Below are 24,596 nucleotides of genomic sequence, written 5' to 3' on the forward strand. Positions count from 1 at the left end.
AGACCTTTGACCTGTTGGATAAAAAAAAAAACCCCGTCATCGCTTCATCATTTATAACATTGACTTTTAGCTCACCAGTTCATTGTTTAACTGTCTATCCATTAGTTTTAGGCAACAATTTCAAATATATATGTTTATCTTTATTTAACGTTTGCCCATTGCTACTGGCTAACTCATAGAAGTGTTTGTCCGCTTTTAGCACCTAAAACATTACCTTTATGGCAAATTGTTTAGCCGGCAGTTTAACTTTCTATATTTCAGTTTATCCCTTATGTTTAGCTAATTATTAGTCAGCTATCAAATTTATGCTTATCCACTACGTTTGGCTAATCCTTTCAACCTGCGTAAACTTACGATTATTCCCTTTTGGCAAACTATTTCGACTTGCTATACGGCACCATTTGCTTTTAAAAGTGTATTAGGATGGTTAATCTCCTTATACACTGAAAAGTCTGGTCGTATCTTTTAAAATCAAGCTACGGTTCCTATATTTTTAAATTAGCTGAAGTACTACAAGTCTTTCCACCTCCGGCAACTCCCCTGAATAAATGTAGGCTGTTTGTGAATCGCAGATAGCCGCAACACTCAATTCCCTGATAGTTTGAATCCATCCCAGCATTGTAATTCTGAATATCATTATTATCTGGAGTCAGACAGGTATAAAAAAAAAACCCACGAGTACAGGTTTTTCTTGTCGCTTGCTCGAAATGAAATTCAGAAAATGTAAAAACTGCATCCATTTATCTCACATGATGATTTAAAACTGCTACTAATGTTTTATTCAACACTGTATCAATGTAATCAGCTTATAAGTGACACCGTGTCTTGAACCGTCGCTGTATTTTAAACTGCTGATAAATACATTTGTATTTGACTAATTTGCAACCGTACGTCAAACCCCCCCCCCCCTCCTCCTCCATCATCAAAGAAAAGGGCTGAAGGCGGTATCTGCAATTTCTATCTGCTGTGATTTCGGAGGGTAAATAATCAGCATATAATAAAAGCATTACAACATTTTCATGTATTTTGCAGTTTGCCTTCGAGCCTGAAAACTTTTAACCATTTTTTATCAACTTTACAGATCCTGCAGTTTTTCCGCTCTCTGGCTTTGCAAGTTGGAATATATCTGAAAAATACTAAACTTTAATAAAAGTCCAATTCATGGCTGAACTGTTGGACTGGACCGCATTTGATTTTAATAAAGTGGACTGTGACGGTCCTTAAACTTATAATAACCTTATAATTCCTACAATTTAAACTGAAAGTAACACCAAAGAGCTCGAACTCTAACGAACTTTTACTCTAATCACGTTAACATAATTTAACTTGTTGTTTATCTGAGCTCCGTCTTTCCCACATGACTCTCTTAATGACTTTTTAATTGCATTTCGCTGCAAACTTGGATGATCGCAAGGTCTAAAACCCGGTATGAAGAACAAAAAGTGTCTGAAGAGAAAACTGGCAGGCCTGTTTGAGGATGTTTTGCTCTTATTGTAGAGCTACTTTGTTACATCTGTAATCAGGCATTGTCTGAGGATTATAAAGGAGGATTTCAGCCTCCGACTGTCTCATTTCCTGCAGTCAGACCGTTCACGTTAAGCCACTTGAGACTTTCCATCATCAACAAACTTATTAAAATTCATCACACATGAACAAGGATGTCTGAACCAAATAAAGATCAACTCAACAGCTGCAAGGAATTTAGTTTAGTAGTTATAATATACAAAATGACAGAGCACTGTTGCCTCCAGTTGTTTATTTTAATCCACTAATGTTATAAAAAAGGGCATTAAAAAAGTTGCCGTGGCATCCCTGAGCAGCAAAAAAAAAAACAATCAGCAGATTTTGTGAGTTTTTTTTTTTTTTTGGTAACCAACACGATAACTTATTAGCAATAACCTGTATTATTGTACTAATGAATTGAAATGAAAGGTTTCTCCACAGAAACATCAAGCTTCTACGACAAGACACGGTTAGCGAGATGAGTTGTGACGATAACGCTGTAGGTGAGTGACGCTGTACCAAAAATCGCTTTCAAAAAATACAAATATGGATGTTGTCGTCTCGGGTGATATGAGCGCCTCGTAAATGTAGACGTGTGTTTTAGCGACCAGATGTCAGACAGGCAAACAGGAAAAGGGAATAAATGTAAAAAAAAAAAAAAAAAAAAAAGGGGGGGGGGGGGGCGCATGAGGTCAATTTTATCGTCAACTTTAGCAGAGGGCCCGCGCAAACGTCTCGCGTTTCAAAGTGCCACCCTCAGTCGCGGTGGCTCGCCTGGCCAGCCCTCACCGCGGTGGACGCTGCACATTTTGGCACAACCGGCAGCAGGAAATAGAGCCACTTCACCAGCCGGCCCGTCGGCACGCTTTGGTCCCACCAGGAGCTCGGAGCGGAGGTAAAGAAATCAGCTGGCCGTGCAGAGAGCTGCCCGTGACTAATGCTGCCGCCTGCCCTCACGCGCGCGACTCCCTCCGGGGACAGCTTACACCGGTCCCCCGTGCAGATTACTCCAAACCCTGCAGCCTGCAGCCCCCAACCCCCCTTCCCCCCCACAGCCGCACGCGCAGAAATCAATAATTATACACTTTCTGTTGTCTCGTAAGCCTCACGGGGAGGGGGTGAGGGGGAGTGGGGGTGATTTCTCTGAGAACAAATGTGTGCAGCGCGATCATCTGTCGCGCTTTGATGCTGAGAAAACACCTTCAGTTTGGCCCCTGAATTCCGGATCTTAGAGGGATTGAAAATCCGCAAAGAATCCAAAATACATATTTCTCTTTAATCAAAGCTTTTTTTTTTTTTTCCCCCTCACGGGCGTATCGAATCGATTCAAGGGGAAGTGTTTTATCTTCCCCTCGCTCTTCCTTCGACCCGTTATATCTCCGCTCTCCAGGAGTTCGCCGCAGTTGCGAGGCGGCGCCCGGTGAAACATCTCGAATTTTGCCCGTATCTGCCCGTCTGATCTGCCGCGACTCGATAAGAAACCGCCGGGCTCGATCGCGCTTCAAACAGCTGTTTGTCTGAAAGTCGCGCGTGAGGATGTCACACGGGCGCTTCCGCGGCGTCCGTCTCTCGCGAAGGGAAGCGGCGTCCCCGCTGTGAAACGTGGACGGGGGCTCAGGTGTGTTATTGAGCTGCTTCGCCGCGGCCCTCGAAGAAATCTGAATATTATAGAGGGGGGCGCAATCCTGGAGAGAGACATTGCGTCCGGCGTCGCGGCCCTACTTATTGTAGGAGAAAATTAAGGGTTTTTTCTTTTTTGGAAACGTAGCTCCCAATAATTTTAGCGTCACCTGTGCGTGCAGATGGTACGTCCGTTGGTCTTTATATATGTTTGTTGCGTTCCTTCCCACAAATGAATGTATCTTCTTTGGGTAATGTGCTGCTCTGTCGGCCTCAGCTCCGAATCCTTCCCTCCTCATTTTTTCCCTCCCCGATTGGTACAGCTGGAGACCTGCAGCCAATCAGTGTTTATAATGACTGAGGAGCCACTCTTCCTTTTTCCTTTCTGCCTTGTGTTAGTGTGCCTTCCTGTGTGAGTAAAAGAGCAGCTGTGTTTTACGCTGTCTTTGTCAAAATAGGGCGAGCCACCTTTTTCTTTAACCCTCTTTTCTCCTGTTTTTTTGGTGTTGTTAGGGAGGAACTGGTATCCTGGATTTTTCCTTCGCTAGTGGCTTTAGTTTTGTGGCTTCAGATTTTTATTTTAAGTTTTGCTTTTTTTTTTGGCCTAAGCTCTCCCTGAAGTTAAAGTTTAAAAAAAAAAAAAAAGAAGAAAAAAAAAGAAAGAATATTTAAACAAAATGACCCATTAGATCATTTATCGAGACTTATGTTACTCCTCTTTTCCCCTGGACTGAGCTGGAGACGTGACATAATTGGGGGCTCGTCCGGGATCATATCTTGGCATCCGATTACTTATTTTGGGCTTTTCTTCTAGATTTTGGTACATCTTTGTTAGGTTGTGTGGTCATAAGTAGCCTGTCTCTCCCTTTTGTGTGCGGTAAAAGTGAACCATCTGAACTGATTTCTCATTTCTTCCAGCGGCTCAATATTTGATCATTTTTGCCCTGTTTGTTCTGAGGTATATCCTGTTTGGGGACACCGGTCCGTTTGCTGGTCTCAGGTCCCTCCAACACCTGCACAACGCGAATGTGAACAGTTCCATCAATTTCTGAAGCAGGACCTCCTGTCTGCTCCGTTCGCTGTAAATGGTTTTCCTCACGACCACACCGGTGATGATCGTCGCTCTCCGGCGTGGTTTAATGGACCACCAAACAGCAAACATCACGGCGCACATCAGAGGCAAAGTGATGGATCTGCGCGGGTCAATGAGAAATCAGATCTCCATATATCACCCCCGACGTGTTTGAGCAGCTCGTAATGAAAGAGCCAGACAGTGATTCATTGACCGTTTCACCGTTTCTGCCACCAAACGGATGATACGACTTTACAATCCCAAAAGTTTTCCAGACAGTTTAAAAACAAATAATCCTCAGAGTGGGCTGTTTGCACAGGGAGACAGTTGTTCAACCACCGTCCGACGCACTTCCCTCTGTCCCTCAATGGACAGAAGGCACGCAAGGGTTCAGATACACAGCGGTTCGATGCCCCTCCGTTTATTTGATCTCATCTTTCTGCTCTCTACTCCACTTTTTTCTTCTTTCTGCTCCCCGTCCTCAAATTGCATCTGCCTCCGTCATCCGCCGTTATCACACTTTCATCTAATTCCCTGGATATCGGTGTTTGATCTGCGCTGATCCTCTGTTACCCGCAGCTCCTCTGTCCCGCTGCCATTCACACAAAGACTGGAGTTTAATCAGCGTTGTGTTTTTTTTGTTTAAATAGCCCGCAGACTCGTTCTTTTAAGTAAACGAAGGCAGACAACAGAGCGGATTAATCTGCTGTCAAAAAACATTAGTTACATATTTCAATCACCCATCCACTCACTGCCTGTGAGCATTATGTAAGCAGTTAAATAATGCTTCATCGTGGAGTTGTCAGCCGATACGGCGAGAGCAGTTTAAACTTGTCTGTTGGCTTGTTTGGTAACGATTAGAATTCCTCCCATGAAGCGTCTGTCACTGATCTATGAACTGTTAACGGGTGATTCATGACACAATAATGCAGAGCTGTCATCCATCGGCCTTAATAATCCCTGATTCATGAAGCAGGTTAGTAATTAGATATGTAATGACCGGTCCCCCCAGGAGTTGTTTGTGATTGCTGCGATCAAAAATGCCGGATTTTTGCAGCGTATTTTCGCAAAACTTCTGAAGTTTTAAGTGACTTTTTTGCCTAAAATCTTAGGAATTTCAAAAAATTGCAAGTCGAGAAAGAAAAGGCCAATTTTTTTTTTTTTTTTTTTTTAGCACCCCGCTAAAGGAATAAATATGTAATAATTTTCTTTGGTAATAATCATGCCGCACCTCAGAAATATTTTAGTTCTAATCTTTTTTTTGTATTTATTCAAATGACTGAAAAACCGTTGGGTTAAACGTTACAAAAACTCATAAAAAGTGACATAACTTCACAGAACGGCCTCCACAGTGTCTCCACTGTTTGAAAACCAATCCGCACATCTAAGAGTTACGTGTATTTTTTTTAAATTTCCTTTATCTATTTCACATGCATTTGTTCTGTGTTATTTGAGTTTCTGTCAGCTGGAGAGCATTTGAAGTGCTCCAAAATAAAGTTTGATTGAATCATTTAAAACATAAATCACGATAAATCCGTGTTGTTCCATGCCGCTCGTACGTGCGGAAAAGGAGGTTAAACTAAAGTGTTACTGTAAAGTTGTTTGATAATTTCTTTGTCCTTCATCGCTCTTCCGTTCCGCCGCGTCCTCCTCGGCGTTTTCCTCCTCCTCCTCCTCCCCCTCCTCTTCCTCCTCCTCCGTCTCACGCTTTGTTTCGCGTATGAATATGTTTGTGCAGCTGCTGATTCTCTAGACCCGCCTCACACCTCTGGCCTTTTTTTTTTTTCATGGTCCACGCTGATGTGATGAATTACATGTCATCAGCGAGCTGTACAGAGTATCGCTCCCTATCTGCTCTCTCTCACCTGCAGGCTGCTGAATCATGTTTGAAATCAGTGCGATGAAGACCGCAAACACAAATCAGGATGGATGATGGGGCTCTGCGGCGTCGGGGCATTGAAGATGCACGGGATGAGGTGTGTGTGTGTGTGTGTGTGTGTGTGTGTGTGTGTGTGTGTGTGTGTGTGTGTGTGTGTGTGTGTGTGTGTGCGCGCGCGCGCGCTTCGTCGGTGTGGAACGTAAAGTAGGGCAGCAGAGGAGAGCCGAGCGCCTTCCTAAATGAGATGTCAGAAATTCGGCATGTTTACCGAAATCAAAGTGAGGCGGTGCTGCGGGAGGTGGAGCATCTCTTTAGCACACGAGAGGCAACGGATCTAGAATTAGTCAAATGAAATGTGTCCTGAGACGCGATGATATCAGAGGCAGCAACAACAACAACAACAACGTCGGAACTTCCTGAAGATTCCTTAAAAGCCTCCAGCGCTTTATTTTTTTTTCCGCAGTCCGTGTCCGTTACCTGAATCTGAAGCCGACTTCGGACTTGCGGGATGTCTCGCGTGACGGCCGCTTGGCTCCCGACCAATCAGAGGTTTCCGTCGACCTGCGTGAGGTCACCGTGGGAGGAGGAGCCAGGAATATAAACTGCCATAAACAAGGATGTAAACAAACACTGCTGTCCAAAGTTATTTACGCGACGGCGACTGTGGACCCGTCCTTGTGCAGTGCGAGTCGTCTGTCCTTCAGACCGCCTTTACCGTCGCTATAGTAACAGTCTCTGCTTTTATTGGTCAAGGTCAGAAACGAGAGGGCGAAAAAGAAAAAAAGAAGTCTGACTGGCCCATCTTTCTGTCGGGACGTTGTGAGGCGACAAAGATGCAGCTGCTATGATCCTCTACTTTGAGGTCGGGTTATTTACGTAAAGATACCGTGGAGTCTGACAATTTAGCCCTTTGTGTCTGTGAAAAGTTTTTGTACAAATAAACGTGATAGGTCATGATTTCCAAATATTAGAAGTCGTCAAAATATATATATAAATTTTTTTTTTTTTTTAAAATTTGATTTGTACATGTGACTCTCGTTCTTCCTTATTATTGCTGTTTTTACCGGTGCCTGGTTGTAATGTGTTGCTCCCGTCAGAAGGTGGCGGTAAAGCACCCGAAAGCTATTTGATAGTTTTAATAATCAAATAGTAACGAGGGAATTTAAAAACAGTATTTTTGCTTGAAATGCTCATCCTCAAAATAAACTCGTTACAGACTTTCTACCCGACAGCTTGTTTGACTTTTTTCGTGTACGTCAATTTACCTCCTCAGCACAAGCTTTGAACTGATAATCTGGAAGATTTCCATTAAAATAAAAATAAAATCTTTACAGGATCATGAGCTGAACGAGCGATGAAAAATCACCAACGATGAGCAGCTAAGAGACGCGTTTCCCATCAGCCGGCAGCGGTCGGTCGGCCTGAGAAGGTTGGGCGGGGCTAACGCTGCCGGCTCGCTCTTCAACTGCCGACCGACCAGGAGGTGACGCCCCAAAAAAAACACAGCCGCAATTACCACTCATCACCACAGGTGCCGCCAAAGAGACCATCTTTAGACCTTTAATCCTTAAAAAATGTTCCGCAGAGCTTCTTGTCTGGCAGAGGAGCACTTAATAACAGGTGGGTGGAAACTTTTAAGACTTTGAGATACTCTACTCCGCTCCCTCTCAGTCTGTCTCAGGCAGGGAGTCGTGGTCCTCAAAGAACAAATAATGAACAGAAAGCCTGAGGAAAAGGTTGCAGAGCGACTCCGGGTTTTCCATCTCCAGACTCGGCTCTCTCCTCCGACAACCAATTTCCCCTCCCTCAGCTCATTAGTCATATCCACCCTCCCTTTCAACGCCGTCCCAGATCCTCTCAGAGGATCTGCGGGGTAGCGAGATTCAGTGGAGAGTCTGCGGAGTGAAACCTGGATGCTGCTGTCAGTCACAGCCCTCTTCATTAACCAGGAGGCTGACGATTCACTCAGTGACTGACAGAACGGATTAAAGTTTAGAAACTAGATTGAAAAATTGATTAACAGCTATAAACTAGATTTAAGACGAGATCAAGGCGATAAACTAGATTTAACATTAAATTAAAGACTAAAAACTAGATTTAAGACTCCAATTAAAGACTATAAAATAGATTTAATATTACATAAAAAAACTAGATTTAAGACTCGATTAAAGACTACAAACTAGATTTAACACTAGATGAAAGCATAAAAAAATAGATTTAAGACACGATTAAAGACTATAAACTAAATTGAACACTAGATTAAAGTGTAAAAACTACTAGATTTAAAACAAAATGAAAGACTACAAACTACATTTAACACCAAATTAAAAATTACAAACTAGATTAAAAACTAGATTAAAGATTAAAAAAAATTTTAAGACTAGACTAAAAACTAGATTTAACACGAGATTAAAGACACAAAAAAATTGATTTAAAACTAGATTAAAGACTAAAGACTAGTTTAAAGACTTAAGACTAACTACGACAGACTAAGAGACCATTTAAGACTAAAGACTAGATACAAAACTAGATTAAAGACAACATTCAACAGGAGATTTCAGACTGAAGAAGAGATTAAAGACTAAAGACTAACTATTGAAGACAAAAGACTACGTGCTTGATTTACTGAAGGTTTGCGTGTGTAAAATCACGTACAAACTCCACACCACCCGCAAACAAATTACCAAGCAGATTTACCAACGACGTGCAGTGAGCATTGCGTCTTTCAAATGTGCAATTTAACACGCGTTGTCCATTTTGCGTGTTGCGTATGTAATATTGGGCGTTTCTACCAGAAGGTGCAAAATACCGGGAGGTGAACACGCAAATGGAACAATTTAGCACCCGCGACGATATTCACTAAACCTGAAAGTAGAAATATGAGAAGTGATTGTTGCGTATTTTAGTACGACTGAAAGGAGCGTCTTAATCAGGCGCGCAAATCTGGAGAGACGGCCGCTGTTATTGTGGTTTTACACCCAGTGGAAACATTTCTGAGACGTCAGGGGGAAAAAATGATTCAGATATATCGTTTGTCCAGGCGACGACGTTTCTTAGTTATTGAATGACAACAACATGGAGGAGCCACGAAATACCAGCAATTAAAAAGAAATTCGTACGACTCAGCATTTTTTCCCCCAGCCTCTGGGTCGTTCCGGCGTACCGCTGCTAGGATATCCCGCCCGGTCCCGTTATTCAGGTGTGCTGTCACGGGTCCTGAATGTGTCCCGCAGAACTCACAGGGAGCTTCACGAGGTTCTCGAGCACTCGCGAGGAACTGAATTAAACCAATTCACTTGCTCATCGCGGAAAGATCTGGACCTGCTGATCGTTGATCGTCAAGAGGATCTCGCGTTTTATCATGAAGCCTTTTTTTTTTTTATTCCTCGCCTTTTGGTTTTTCCCACAGCATTGGACTTTCTTGCTAATAATCTACAATGTAGCGTTTTGTTCTTGTTACGTTTGTATTTATTCATTTCAATGGGATCCGATTTCCTTTTCCTTTTCGCGGCCGCTCCGTTTTCCATCGCTGGAATCACTTTGACACGCGCAGACCCCTCATTTAAATACAGCGATTTGCATCTGATCTGAATGACGAAATTACTGGTAACAAATCACCTGCAAAACGGGTGAAAAAAAAAGAAAAAAAAAAGGTGCAAACTTTTGGAAGGAACACGCAATTTAGTACCCTTTATTTGACCTCTTAGTAAATCAGGCGATAAGACCATACTTAAGACTAAAGACTAAATAAAAACAAAAGACGAGATTTAAGACTAAATGAGTGTCTCGTACGTCCCAGTTGTTTTCCCCCCCGAGTTGCACACTCATTTCACATTTCAGCATCTTTGTTTTAACATTATTTTGTCTTGCGTAAATCACTGTAAGACTACATTTAAGTAATATTATTGCCGTGGGGTAAAAAGCCTGCACTCGACTTAATCTCCTTTCCAACACTGACCACGGCTTCTTACTTCTTGAATTTTTAATCCTCCCCCCCCCTCCCCCCACCCCCCAAACTTTTTCACCTGCTGCGCTTCAGCACATCCTCCACCTCGGACGCAGAGGAGCTAGCGAATTATTTCAGTCTCACCTGTTCTGTCCTCCCGCCCGGGCTTCTAATATAAGTTTTAAGCTGAAAAGCCAACAAATCCTCCTCCGCCTTGTTAAATATTCATGCACGAACGAGACACCGAGGGGGGAGAAAAAAAATAAATAAATAACAGCGCAGGATAAAACTCTTTTGTTCACATGAAAGACAAAATAAAGCCGGAAAGTAAAACTACAAGAGCACAATTTCTTTTTTTTTTTTCATAAATCAAACCGTTTATAAAGCCATCGGAGAAGTGATGTAAATATCCGAGCGGCAGGTGAACCTTCCTCTCAGAAACATTCGAAAGCTTCTTTGCAGTCGGACGAACGTGTTGTGCCCGTCTGCCGCTCGCTTTGCCGCCACGTTCGGCGCATTTGTGGGATGTTTTAAGATTAAGGACTCGGAGGCGGCGTCCAACGTGAACCCATTTACCTCCACGGCTGGAATCCCGCCCTTGAACTAACGTGCTCAGGAAGAGTCCATCCAAAAAAACAACAACAACAACGCTGTTTTAGATTTAAACTCTTAAATCATCGTGAAGATTTTTAAACAAAGGTGTAGCCGACCGGCTAGAAAGCTTCGTGAGCACGAACTGCTTCTCAGGTCAGACCGATGGACCCAAACCGGTCAGCACAGTCATCACCGATCACAGATTTAAGACTGGATGAAAGATTCAAAACTAGATTTCAAACTAGATTGAAGACTAAAAGCTGCATTTACAACTACATTAAAGACTGAAAACTACATTTAAGATTAGATTAAAAACTAAAAACTAGTATTAAAACTAAAAATTACACTTGAAACCAGATTAAAGACTGAAAAATACTTGTAAAACTAGACTAAAAACTAGATTTAACACAAGATTAAAGACTAAAAACAAAAAATTTAACTAGATTAAAGACTAAAAACTATTTTTAAAACTAGACTAAAAACTATTTAACACTAGATTAAACACTGAAAACAAAATTTTAAACCAGATTAAAGACTAAAAACAAAATTTTAAACTAGTTCAAACACACGGACGCATCGCAGTACTGAGACACACGAACGCCCTGTGGTACCGAAACACACGAAACAAAGTGCAGTGCTGAAGCTCAATAATGCACCACAGGCGCACCGTAGTCCTGCGACACCCGAACGCACCGCGCCGCACATCCTTGAACGTGTTCAGCTGCTGCTTGACAGTCACAGATGTCTGAGACGTCTTTATGCTCCTGTACATTGTAGGTTCAGCTTAAATGTGCATCCTGTGCAAGGCTGCCAAGTGTGTGTGTGTGTGTGTGTGTGTGTGTGTGTGTGTGTGTGTGTGTGTGTGTGTGTGTGTGTGTGTGTGTGTGTGTGTGTGTGTGTGTGTGTGTGAGATGCAGGGGCTTTGCGAGCATTGCTGGCACTACAGAGACATCCTTGGTGGAATGGAGAACAAAGCGAGAGGCTCTTAATGAGCTCTGCCACTGCTGAGACCCGAACTAGGCCAGCCAACAGGCCGTGTGTGTGTGTGTGTGTGTGTGTGTGTGTGTGTGTGTGTGTGTGTGTGTGTGTGTGTGTGTGTGTGTGTGTGTGTGTGTGTGTGTGTGTGTGTGTGTGTGCGTGCGTGCCAGAGTGCAGGACCAGCAGTGGGATCTGAACCAACGCCGCGGGCGTTAGCAGGTGACTTGGAAGACGCAGCAGCTTCCGCCACGAACAGCTGATCACCGGCGTGTCGCTCGGCGCTCACAGGGACGGTTTCAATAAACGATCAATATCCGTTTGAGTTTCCTCCGCAGACACAACAAACACGTTTCCCCTTTCACGGTCAACTCAGCGGCCCAGGACCAGTCCAGTTTGGGTTCGATAGAACACAATCCAGGGTTAAAGTAAGAGTTTCTGCTCTCTTCCGTATGTTTAATTTTCTTTAGTTTATTACTTATCGATCATAAAAATGCGAACACTGCTCGGCTTTAAAGGGCATTAACAGCATTTTTTTTTTTTTTATATATAAATGTGAGACGGTTTCAGAGTAAATGCGGAGCTTGTTGTGTTTAACAACTGGATCGAAACAGCAGAATAACAGCAACAGTGACACGAACCAATGGGTCCAAAACCGGCCAGCTCAAACGAACATAATACGAAGTATTTTTTGGTATATGACTAGCCTGACATTTGTTTCTCACCGTGGCTCAACAATAACAAAAAAAAATGCTGGCAACTTTTAGAAAAATTCAAATGAATTCTGCAAATAGTTCTCCTCTTGTGATGAAAACATTTCTCTGAAGCTAAATTCTGGGGCTCTTCTGCAAATCGTGGTCTAATAGATAATAAATGTGGCAATTTCGGATGAACCCGTATCAATCCCAGGCTCAAACGAACAATTTACAGTTACACCCCGCCCACTTCCAGATTAAGCCCCGCCCCACCGAGCACGGCTACAGGGCAGCGAGCGGTGGATCTGACTCGATCTGATTGGAAACCAGGCGACGCTATGTCCCGCCCGCCGAAAGCTGTAAAACTGACTGCACCGCAGGCCTGTCAATCAAACAGCCCCCCCCCCCCCCCCCCCAAAAAAAAAAACAACCCACACCTTTTTGAAACTTATTTTAAAATTAACGACGGGACTGTTTCAAGAAGGAGCGGCTTTAGCCGACAGCGCCCGAGATAACTCGAACTAGAAAAAAAAAATGTCATGACTTTTGTATTTCCAGAGAGGAGTTGAACGGAGGTCTCCGGAGGCTTTTTTGTTTGGAGCCGACCTCTAGTGGCACTCGGCGGTACCGCGGCTCGGGGCGCGTCAACGCCTGCCTCCTTTTCTCAAACCCCGAAGCTCCGTCCGCCGTGACACACGGTCTGCGACTCTGAAACGTGTCGGTACGCCAGTAAGTCCTTTACGACGCAGCGTCGCGCGCCTTCGATACAAAAAAAGCTTCAAACGACGGCGGAGTTTTCTCCTCGTCGCGCCCTCCGAGGCGCGAACCGACAGGACGGGGACGGCACGGCGCTCTTACCCTCGGTCAGGCCCATGTGGATGCTCCAGTAGTTCTGCAGGCACTGCAGCTCCTTCTTCATGCCCCTCTTGCAGCGGCAGTCGTACAGCGGCGAGTCCTGCAGCACCTCCAGCGCCCCCTGGCACTCCTTGGAGGCCAGCATGGCGCTGCGCTCCTTGTCGCCGCCCGACAGGCACTGGCGCATGATCCGGTACCGGGAGCTGCACTGGCTGTTCTGGTTGCACAGTTCGGAGGCTCGGACGCAGTCCAGAGGTTCCCTCCAGCCGGGCGGGCCCAGCTCCGAGTCGCACGCGCACACATCTGCAAAAAAACAAAAAGAAAAAAAAAGGGGCGGGACACACACACACACACACACACACACACACACACACACACACACACACACACACACACACACACACACACACACACACAGGGAGAAGGTTACACCTGTAGGTGGGAGGGGCTTCAATCGGGATCAGGTTTTAGAGCTTCAGAACCAGACTCCGTCTCTAACTGTTTTTAACATTCAAACTTCCCGTTTGATAAAAGTTTACGGTTGGAGCCGCTACGTTTATTTTTTTTAAACCGATGTTGTTGTTTTTTTTTTTTTGGGGGGGGGGGTTATTTTTTTTATTTGTTATTTTCTCACCGTGGTTTCTCTTTGTGTAAACTGTCCCGGGATCACGCCGCACCGAGAACTGACACTTTAAACGAACAGAAAGCGTTTTTTTTTATTTATTCGCGACGGTATCGAGCTGCGTCGACACACGCGCGACTTTTATTTTTGAAGTTCAGATGCCGTTTCTTCTTCGCTCCTTGCTTTTTTTTTCTTTTTTTTTAAATGTCAGTTTTCTTTGGGTTTTTTTTACTCACCGTGTGTTTTCACTGGAGTTAAAGGTGGGGGGGAGAGCAAACAAACACTTCCCGCTTCCTGCTCCGCCTGCTGACGTCCTCGACGACGTCACGGGTTGAACCATGTATGGTGCGGGGGTGTGGCGGGGGAGGAAGGGGTATTGATTCGTATAGGTCACGGAGTTTGTATGAGGTTTGGTTTGTTCGTTGTTGGATACGTTCTTTTTTTTTTTTTTTCAGAGAACAACCAATTCATTCATTTATCTTTTTATTTTATTTTTTATTTTATGTTATTTGTGTGGTTTATGTGTTGTTCGTTTTGTTCCTCTCCTTATAAAAGACAGTAAAGCTCTCCCCCCTCAGCCCGACCGGTCGAGGCAGATGCTCCGCCCACCTCTGAGCCTTTTTCCTGTCGGAGGTTTCTTCACCGTTAAAAGGGAGTTTTTGTTTTCACCCTTAAAGGGGAGTTGTCCCCCCCCCCCCCCCAACGGGGGAATTGTTGAACGGTTGGGTTCCTTCTGTATCACGTCATAACGTCCCGTTGTAAAGGACTTGGATGTGTTAAGTGCCAATGAAATAAGATGTGTTGTGATTTGGCGCTGTGTGAATAAAATTGTATTCATTTGACATGTTGAAAAAAACAACAACCAAAAAAAGTGTTCTCACATCACTTATTGTTGTTTTATCCGTTGTTTCTTGGAGATTCCTGGCCGTTTAATTTTCAGTGAAGTTCGGGCCAGGGGCCTCTTGACTGCACTCAAGTTCAAAAAGCTTCCGTTAACGGCGGAGAGGTCTAATTTTAACGGAGCGTCACGGAGACGGGAGTTACTCGGGTGTGAATGTTTACCTGCCGATAGCTCAGGCAGAACTTCCGGCTGCCAGGTGTGCACCTTCTTTATCTGCTGGGATTTAAAGAAACAGGGCGAGTTCACGTCCTGCACAGCGCATTGTGTACGCACGGATTAATCAAAGGTCCCATAATTCGAACCTTTTTCCAAGTCTTGTAATCTATATTTCTGTCATTTTAAGAGCTAAAAATCATCTCCTCTCTGCAGCTTTAACACCAACAGGCTCTTTGTACCTATGTCTTGAACAGCTCATATATATATATATATATATAAACATATTGAGTTTGTGACATCACAAACTTACAGGAAGTCCAAACTGGATGAACTGGGACTCATTTTTAATGGGCATCTTTTAAAGACTGTGAAACAAAAACATCGTTTGTAACGGGGAAAAAAATGGTTTTGGACATTTTTCAGCCCCGAGTCGAGTCCGCAGGCGCTTTGTCTTTCAGGGCGCATCCAGCCCGAGAGGCGAAACTCAGGGGGCCACCAAAGCCCCAGTTACCGCAGATTTCTCTCTGCAACTCCGTAACACAACATATCGATTTACATTATTCCACCCGTGCAGCCGAACACCTGGAAACACTCGCTGAGGTGGAAAACCCCCGCTGCAGTTCACCTTCAAAATAAATGTAACAACAACAGCTGGCTTTCGCTTTCTCCTCCTCTTCCTCCCCCTCCTCCTCCTCTTCATCCCTTTTTTGCACTTCGGGCAAAAATCAAACCGGCGCCCACACAGCAATCGATGCGGAGCGTCTCTGACCTCGACACGCGTGAAGTTTCTCACAGAAAAATCTCAAAAGTTTTCCCGTTCGACAGCTCAAAACTCGGAGGACGAATCAACAGGCAGCAGCAGGCTTCGTTAAGTCAGACACCGAGTTCACCTTCAAAGTTGCTGCCGGAGACAAACCGCCAATAATGCGTCCCCCCCCCCCCACACCAAAAAAAAAAAACAAAAAAACCAGACTCACAATAATAATCCGCCAATCAATACCTCGGGGCGTCGCTGACAAACGTCACCGTAAAAGTCGCCGTAGCCGCCAGGAGGAAAACACCAAAAGAAAACAACGATCAGCTGACGCAATCAAACAGACACGCCTCCAAAAGCTTCATTTTCCCATTAATGACGGGATTATTTTCAGATGGAACTACTAAGAAGGAGCGACTTTAACTAACAACACCCGAGATAACTCGTTCAGAAATTTTATTGGCTGAGAAAGTTGAATGGGAGTCGACTGGAGGCTTTTTTTTTTTTTTTTTAGCCACTCCACCCCTAGTGGCCCCCCGGCGGTATTGCAGCTTCCGCATCGGCCTCATTTTTCAGACCCGGAAGCCACGTCCACTTTTACATGAAGTCTATGATTTGTGATTATCCGATACAGTCCTCCATCTCAATTGATTCGGACCACGAGCTCACTTCAATCGCTGCACAGCAGCGCCGCAGAGGAACGAAGTAGTTTTGACTCGAGTTCGGAGGCAGTTTCACGTCACTACTTGCCACTCGTCTACGTCTAAAGAGGAAATATTGTACTTTTCACCGCGTTCATTTCACTTCGCTGTTTATTTTTGTGGACGACGTTAGAACAAAACCTCCTGTAAGACACAGTGTAAGAACTGCATGGAGGAAATAATTCACCCAGAATCAGCTGCAGCTAAAACACAAGATAAGATTAGATAACATCAAATAAGATAAGATAAAATCAGATTAGATAACATCAAATAAGATAAGATAACACCAAATAAGATAAGATAAGATTAGATAACATCAAATAAGATAAGATAACACCAAATAAGATAAGATAAGATAAGATTAGATAACACCAAATAAGATAAGATAAGATAAGATAAGATTAGATTAGATTAGATAACATCAAATAAGATAAGATAAAATAAGATAAGATACGATTTGATAGATCCATAACAACAGGGACAGAAAATAACAAGCACTGCCCACAGTCATACAGCAGTACTGTATATACTCTGTGTACTCTGTAGTAGTACTACAGGCTGGTACGGATGAGAAAAACACAAGGTGAAATGTACAAAATGTTATATAACGTGACGAAGGACAGCAGAACAGTCTGGAATAATGTCCTGTCATGAGAGGCCTAAATATTTATGTAATTAAAGGAAATAAATACATGACACCTAAATATTAACGTGAGGTTTTTCCACAACATATTTATGGGAACCAATTTACTTGGGATAGGTTAGTTAAGAGAGTTTTTACAGGTAATGGAGTATTTTGTGTGTTTACTGGAGTATCAGAGTACTTCGACACTGCTGTACTGCGACCACGGGCGCGCACCCCCCTCCCCCCCCACACACACACACAGGTGATTGTCCTTTTAAGCCAACATTTCATTTCACCACTCAAGTGTTTTTTCTGCTTCAAGTGAACATCAGACCTTCATCTGAACGCAGCTTCGATCCGAGTCTCACACGCGCGCGCGCGCGCACACACACACACACACACACACACACACACACACACACACACACACACACACACACACACACACACCTGAATGATGGGGGTTGGGGAGCAGTAGGGGGTTCAGTGGCTGACATCTTAATGATCCCCAGCAGGGTTCCCGCGCGGTCATCCTGTGCTCTCACCTGTGTGCGTGCGTGCGTGCGTGTGCGCGCGTGCACTCACCCAACATGAACAGCAGACAGAAGACTTGGATGAGGCTCATGTCGCGTGCAGCTGTAATCCCACAGGTCATGATGGAGAACGGGGGTCGGTTTCCCGCGCTGCACGGTCTCTCCGTGTCCCGGTCTCTCTCTCTCTCTCTCTCTCTCTTTCTTTCTCTCTCTCTCACTCTCTCACGCGCTTTTTCTGTCTGCGCTGGAATCCGGTGAAACTACCACCGACATGGTGGCGCGAGCGAATCCGCGCGGAGACGGTGTTAACGGGGAGCCTGCACCCCCACCGGGCCCCCGGACTCAGACCGGCACGGAGGAAAACGTGTGGGCAGAGCCCGTTAACGATCGCATATTCCGGTGAGGCGCAGCGAGCGTCCACGTTTTATCCGGTGAAGTCGGTCCATGAACGGTGAAATAAGCACTTTCCTCGGTGATGAGTCGGTGGCTGTCACTCGGTTACCGTCCCGGTGTCGCCTCTCTCCGCCCTCCCCCCGCGTTACTCCCAACTTTCCACGGTGGTCGGTGTGCTACCGGAGCTGGACTTCGGACTCGGTTAACGGTGGTACCACGTCTCTGTCTCCTCCTCCTCCTCGCCTCTTCCTCTCGCTAACATTAACAGCAGGAAGAACCACCGGAACCGATTCAGCAGCTCGATGCGTAATGGCACGCGCGTCTCTCGGTAACATCCACTCCAGCTGCCTCGTGCGTCTCCTTCAGCGAGCCCGGCGCGTGTGACCACAGTTGAAAACCTCGAAACCGTACCCGGTCTCTCCTCCTCCTCCTCCCCCGCCTCCCCCCGAACACACTGAGAAACACTCCAGGCGCGTGTCAGCCCGGGAGGAGGCTCCGTTATTACTGACTCTCTCACACCAGGTGTCTAACTCGTACCACGCACGCGAATTGACTCCGCGTGATGACCCGGGGTGATGGCGCCATTAAAAATAACGACCCCAACGGAGTTACATGCACGTGCCCTCCCACGTATAATATACAGGATTATTATTTTTTTTATGTTAATCCTGTCCCCCCTCCCTCTTTATTTCTTTTATTGTTTGTTTCATTTATCTTTTCTTCTTTCTTAATTTATATTTCTAATATAAAAAATTGTTTTGAAAATTAGTGTCATAGTTCATTTATTATTTAAATGTTTCCCTTTTCAATTTTTTTCAATTTGTATTTTTCTCCTTTGTCTTTATTTTTTTAATGAACTTTTATTGTCCTTTATCATTTATTCATATTTTATTTTAATTTAGGCCTACATTTAAAATGTTTTTTCATTAGGCAATTCTTTAAACTTTTATAAATATTAACAAATAATTTATATTTCATTATTCATTACTTTTTCTTCATTTTAAACTTTTATCATTTATTCCTAATAATTTCATTTCATTTACATTTGAGAGTTTTCTTTCATTATTCATCAGTTTCATAATTATGTAATTTTTTTAAAGATTTTATTATGTTTAAATATGCTGGATTCTTATTAAAAATTTTATCATTTATTATTATTTTATTTGGATTTAAAAATGTTCTTTAATTACTCATTAAACTTATAATAATTACTTACAGATTATTTTTATTTTAGTATTTCTTTCTTTTCCCATTTTACTTATTATTTATACATTCTTACATTAATGAAAGTTGATGGGTTGACAGCTGTTGACTTGAGGTCGAGGGTTTGATATTTTCTGCTTGAGGGCCTGGTTTTACCACCTGAGGCACATCGTCCACGCTATGAATATATCACGTGAAACTTGTAAAAACTGTTTGTGCCTGAAGACGCTCGTATTGATCAAACCATTCCTCGAAATGATCAATAAAATATTGCGGGAGGATGGACTGTATGAGGAGGATGGACTGTGTGAGAGCCAACGTGTCACTCTCAGTTTGATGCCGGGCTTTATTTACTTCTTTGTTTTTCGAGTTGAACAACACCACTCCTCAGTAGATGAAGATGAATAGACAGTCAGTGTCTATCGTCCCGGCATGAGACGTCTGTATTCACAATCAGCAAAGGTTCCTGTCTCACAGGAGACGGAAAAACATGCAGAAGCCCAGAGCTCATAAAGAAGACATATTAATACAGCGACACGTCTGTGCACACATACGAGGTGATCAGTCATAAAGCGCTGGGGACCAAAGTCTCTCTGCAGACTGACTGACGGACTAACAGCCCATCAACTTCTGCTTCATCAAACTGTTTATTCCCTCAGAAAAAAAAAAAGGCTAGCTTCAGAGGTGTGCTAACGCAAAAATAATTAATTATGATAAACTGTTCTAGTGTGCCGTCACAAATAACGAAACGTAAACTTATGTATTGCGGCTCCACGTAGAAAACTTCATTTATCTTTATTGGGGGGAGGGGGAGAGGGTCTGTATTATTAATAAGATACTAACTGTAAGTAAGAAGAGCAACATGCTTTTTACAGCCCTGGTTGCAGGTTTTACACGGCTAAAAGCTTATATATAGCTTGCTCGCAGTTATTGATCATGTTTGTCTAGAAAATAATCAGCATACGGTGAGCGTCCACGACAGTCCAACACATTCGAGATAATAGCGGAGCGGAAGCTGGGCTACGTTGAAGGGGTGTGGCTTCACATTTGGGCGGGGAAGAAGGCGGGACCTCAATACCGTGTCTCCACCCCACTCGACACTAATGTACACACTCAGGTTGTCTCAAGCGGCCACCAGCAGTGACATCACCCATTGGTTTGTCAGCAGCCGTCATGAAGCCTCGAGTGGCCGGCGCCATCTTGCTAGTTCGGAGCGGTTTGGAGTCGGAAGTGACCATATTTGGACGGGCCTGGGGGGGGAAGCGGAAACCCGACGACACTACGTCCCGCCCACCGACAGCCGTAACCTGACTGCACCACAGGCCTGTCAATCAAACAGACACGCTCCACAAAACACAGCTTTTTTTTTAAAGATAATTTTGTAATTAATGACGGGATTATTTTCCGATGGACGGCCAGAACACTAATCTGGAAGAATGAATTCAGCGAATGACATACGGGAAACTTGTGGAAAAGGTTTATTGACTTAGAATTTCACGAGAGAAGTTGAATGGGAGTCTATGGAAAACGGCGCTTTTCGGAGCCAACCTCTAGTGGCACTTGGTGGTATTGCAGCTTAAGGCAATTCCGCATCGGCCTCAATTTTCGGAGCCGGGAGCTACGTTCATTCTTTTATATACAGTCTGTTAGTTGTCTATAAAAATGTTCTTAGTCGGGGCCCCTCAGGAGGTGAATCTGGCCCTGCTGATAAGATACAACCTGTTTCAATGAGCGGACCACCTGTGCTTTACTGCGCTGTGGTCAGTGAGTGTCTTCTTAAATAGTCCAGTAAAAAGTATTGATCGTTCACTCTTCCCTTTGGGCCTCATGAGTCAGAACTTCACCTCAAATTTGCACAATGAAAGGGATAAAAAAAATGTGTGCCATGGTGAAAGCTGCCCTGCTGCTTATTTATACATATTCTTAGCTTCTAAATTACAGTTCATTTAGCTACTAAATTATCTGAGAGATGTCAGCAGGTCCACCTGGACACAGCGCTCGCTTCTCATTAGCTGCCCATTCAACGCAGGTAATATGGAGCCACAAGCTGAAAGGGATTATTTCAGAGATTCACAGCGGGACACCGAAACCTCACACTGATAGAAGAAACGCCGTCGGATCTAGACTCTAGTTCGCTAGAAATGCACCGTCCCCATACCATCATACTATTAAGTGAAAACGACTTAGTATGTCCCAATACATAGTATTGGAAATGCAGTATGTCAAAAGTACTTATGTCCTTATGTAACACAACAGGAAGAAGAAGAAGAAGACACGTTAAAAAGAAGTTTAACGTTAAGTGCAGCACTCGTACAAAATCCTTTTTCTTTTTACTTCAAATGTCGCGCTGTAGGTCATGACGGATTTGACCAAGAAGGTCAAAGGTCAAGGCAGACTTTTTTTTGGTAACAAATTAGTATGGGATTTGTGAGCTCGGGGTTACAACACGGGAAGTCGTGTGCACCGTATACGCTTGGCGTTCAAGTGGTTAAGTCGTCAAAAAGAAAAACATTGCTTGGCAACGTGGACGGCGTCTAGAAGCCACCAAGGCTAGCAATTTAGTAAGCTAACAGTGCGGGGAAACGTTATGCAGGAAATGCAAAAGGGACAGAGGGAAAAGATGAGGCCTTTGGGAAGATAAATATTTCCCTCAGACGTAGAATATATCTAAGTTATGAAGACAAACTAGACATGACTAAAATTACAATATATTAGCTCAACATCCAACGAAAAATGAACTTCCACGGCCTCTGGCATTTCTGTAAACGTCAGCAAGCCCGTCACAACTCGTGAACTCGAAGCTTGTAGAAAGTTGTAAGTTTCCCGACGTCCTGAATACCACAAGAGGGCGCCGTTCATACAGACTCTTTTTCGCGTACACGGTAAATACGATCCCGTTTGAACGCCGCATCGGCACCAATTGTAGACACGCTGCGCGCAACAGTGCAGACTGTGAAAGGGCAGCGCTGCAGTACAGTTCGTCGTTCGTGATGCTCATGAGAACCTGGTGGCAGTGCTCATCAAAGACATTTGTTGCATCGTGAAATTCAATATTTAGGACTCCAGTATTATATGTGGGAACACATAGAGAGCTCTGATATCAGCGGGGCCCGTCCTCCTTCCTATAAACGGGATGATACGTTCGGTTTGAGATGTGTTCATCGAACCAGCAGACTGGCACAAAGGGCAGCACGCAGCCCCTCATTATGTCAAATTTACCAAGACAGATCAAAGGAGCTGCAGCCGAAATCACGGAGCTCGAACACAACTCATTTAGATGGGAGACGAGCGATCGACCAAAACACACGTTCGTAGAATCCTCGAGAAAAAGCCAGATCGTCTGTCTGTCTGTCTGTCTGTCTGTCTGTCTGTCTGTCTGTCTGTCTGTCTGTCTGTCTACCAGCAGCATCGGAGGAGAAGCTGCTCTCCTGGTTTTAATGAGCCGCAAGTGAAGACTTTACATTTATAATTTCACTGTTTAACCTGGAGGAAGGATTACAGCAATTAGTTGACTTCCTGTGACACAGACAATTCCCCTTCCTGCCACGGAATATGAGTCTCATCGTGGGAAACTAGTTTGTCGCACAACCAAATAAAAACTTCCCGCAGATGTTTGAAACCGATGTATATACAGCATCAGGTTTCGTGTTGAGGTCGATTTCTATTCACGCAATAGGGTTGCAACTAGGGATGGGCATTTCCAGCAAAAAAAACACTATTCGAAATTTGCTCGAAACCAAGCGGCAACCAACGGGGACGTCACCCGGCTGGTGTGTGAACGGCCGTGATGAAGTTCGGATTTTGTCCGGCACCATTTTGCTAGTTTGGAGCGGTTTGGAGCAGGAAGTGACCATATTTGGACGAGCTGGGGGGGACGAGCGAACGGTGGATCTGACTCGATCTGATTGGAAACCAGTCGATACTACGTCCCGCCCACTGATAGCTGTAACCTGACTGCACCACAGGCCTGTCAATCAAAATGACCCACCCCTCCCCAAAACAAACAAACAAACAAACGTGTGTTTTTGACGTAGATTAATGATGGGATTATTTTCAGATTGACGGCCAGAAAACTCATAAGAAGGAGAAATTTAAGCTTGCAACACCGAAATAAATTGTACACTTAAACATTTTTACATTCAGGAAAAAACTGTTATGGAAGGTAAACTAAAGAACATGGTTAAGGCCGGTAATGTCAAAGACTTGGAAATCATAATCATATTTTTTTTACACTTTTTTTTTGGGGCTGTAAACTGTGGCATTTAATTTGACCTATTCGATAATTATTTGTTGTATTCTTACAATGTCAGGCTTGCTAGGATTATTTTCAGATGGACCATCAAAAAACTAAAAAGAAGGAGTGACTTTAGCCAACAACACCGAAATAACTTGAGGAAAAAAATTCATTGACTTGAAGTGGAATGGGTGGCTTTTTGGAACCTGCCCCTGGTGGCCCTCAGTGGTATTGCACGCTAGAGCGATTTTTGCACCGGCTTCATTTTTCAGACCCGAAAGCTACATCCACTTTTAACATAGTGTTTTGGACGATGTGACACGGCTACAAACGCGACGTTCGTTGGGATTGCGAGAACTCGTTTTGAGGGGTTCGTGAGGCATGAATAACAAGCGCAGATTTTCCGGATGGAGCTCAGAAGAGAGTCGCCGCCTGGTTGCCGGGTTGAGGCGGTTCGGGCTTCCGATCGGGATTCCTCCCGGACGGCTTCCATTTGAGGTTTTCAGGGCTCATCAAGCTGGTAGACCCCCCCCCCCCTCTCTCCCCGGGGTAGACCCAGAACACGCTGGAGAAATTACATATCTCATCTGTAGTAGGAACGTTTTGGGATTCCCCAGGAGGAGCATGGAAGACGCCGGGAATGAGAGACGCCTGACAAAGCAGCGGAAAATGAGTTGATGGGTAAATATATAAAGTGTGATTTTCGAAATACCTCCGTGTCACTTTGCAACGCGTGCATCCACCAGCTGCAGTGAAGGCAACCAGCTGGCCCCACCACCAGGGTTCATTAGGATTCTGCACGGTTTCACAGGAGTTTTCTGCACATCCTGCCCGGATCGGCTGGAAATCGCAGCCTGCAGCAGAGCAGCGACCGATGCCAGATTTCAAACACAATCACTGGAGGAGGTTTCTTTTTTTCTTTTTTCTTTTTTTCAGCTGCCGGTGGCTTTGGCTGCACCACAATCACCCCCCGACATCACAAGACACGAGAAGTGTTTGAGATAACGGCTCGCACAAAGACCCCGCGTTTCTGAAGAGACCACAAAAAAAACAAAAAAAACCCCACCTCCGAACGTTATTAGAGCTTCCCAAAATTCACAAAGACTTTGTCAAAATGAAACGTTCCTGCGTTTGAAAATTAAGAAGAGAAAGTGTGACAATTCAATGCAGACGCAGTGTGCTGGGAAATCACTTCTTACAACAAACTCTCGGGATTAGTCTGCCATGATTTCCCCCTTCATCATCCTCCCTGTTTTCACGCCCTCCGCCCGTCCACGCTGTCCTTCCTCCTTCCTCTTTCCTCATCCTCCTCGCTCAGACCTCACCTCTCTGATT

At 44.3% G+C, this 24,596-nt stretch overlaps 1 protein-coding gene across 2 annotated transcripts in view; it reads right to left on the bottom strand.

The window, feature by feature from the left end:
- gfra2b (GDNF family receptor alpha 2b) overlaps positions 1–18,215 on the bottom strand; it is a 71,961-nt gene extending 53,746 nt beyond the window's left edge. For both annotated transcript variants that reach the window (XM_069701004.1, XM_069701003.1), the window contains exons 1-2: positions 17,484–18,215; positions 13,143–13,442 (exon numbers count right to left, since the gene is read on the bottom strand). In XM_069701004.1, the coding sequence (XP_069557105.1) occupies positions 13,143–13,442; positions 17,484–17,553 (370 nt within the window). In that variant the 5' untranslated portion in view covers positions 17,554–18,215. The remainder of the gene's footprint in view (positions 1–13,142; positions 13,443–17,483) is intronic.
- Between the last annotated feature and the right edge of the window lie 6,381 nt (positions 18,216–24,596).

Source organism: Brachyistius frenatus, unplaced genomic scaffold, assembly GCF_029030835.1.
Source record: "Brachyistius frenatus isolate BFR_SWC_R1_liver_20210118 unplaced genomic scaffold, ASM2903083v1 Contig_35, whole genome shotgun sequence".
Taxonomy (NCBI): Eukaryota; Metazoa; Chordata; class Actinopteri; family Embiotocidae; genus Brachyistius; species Brachyistius frenatus.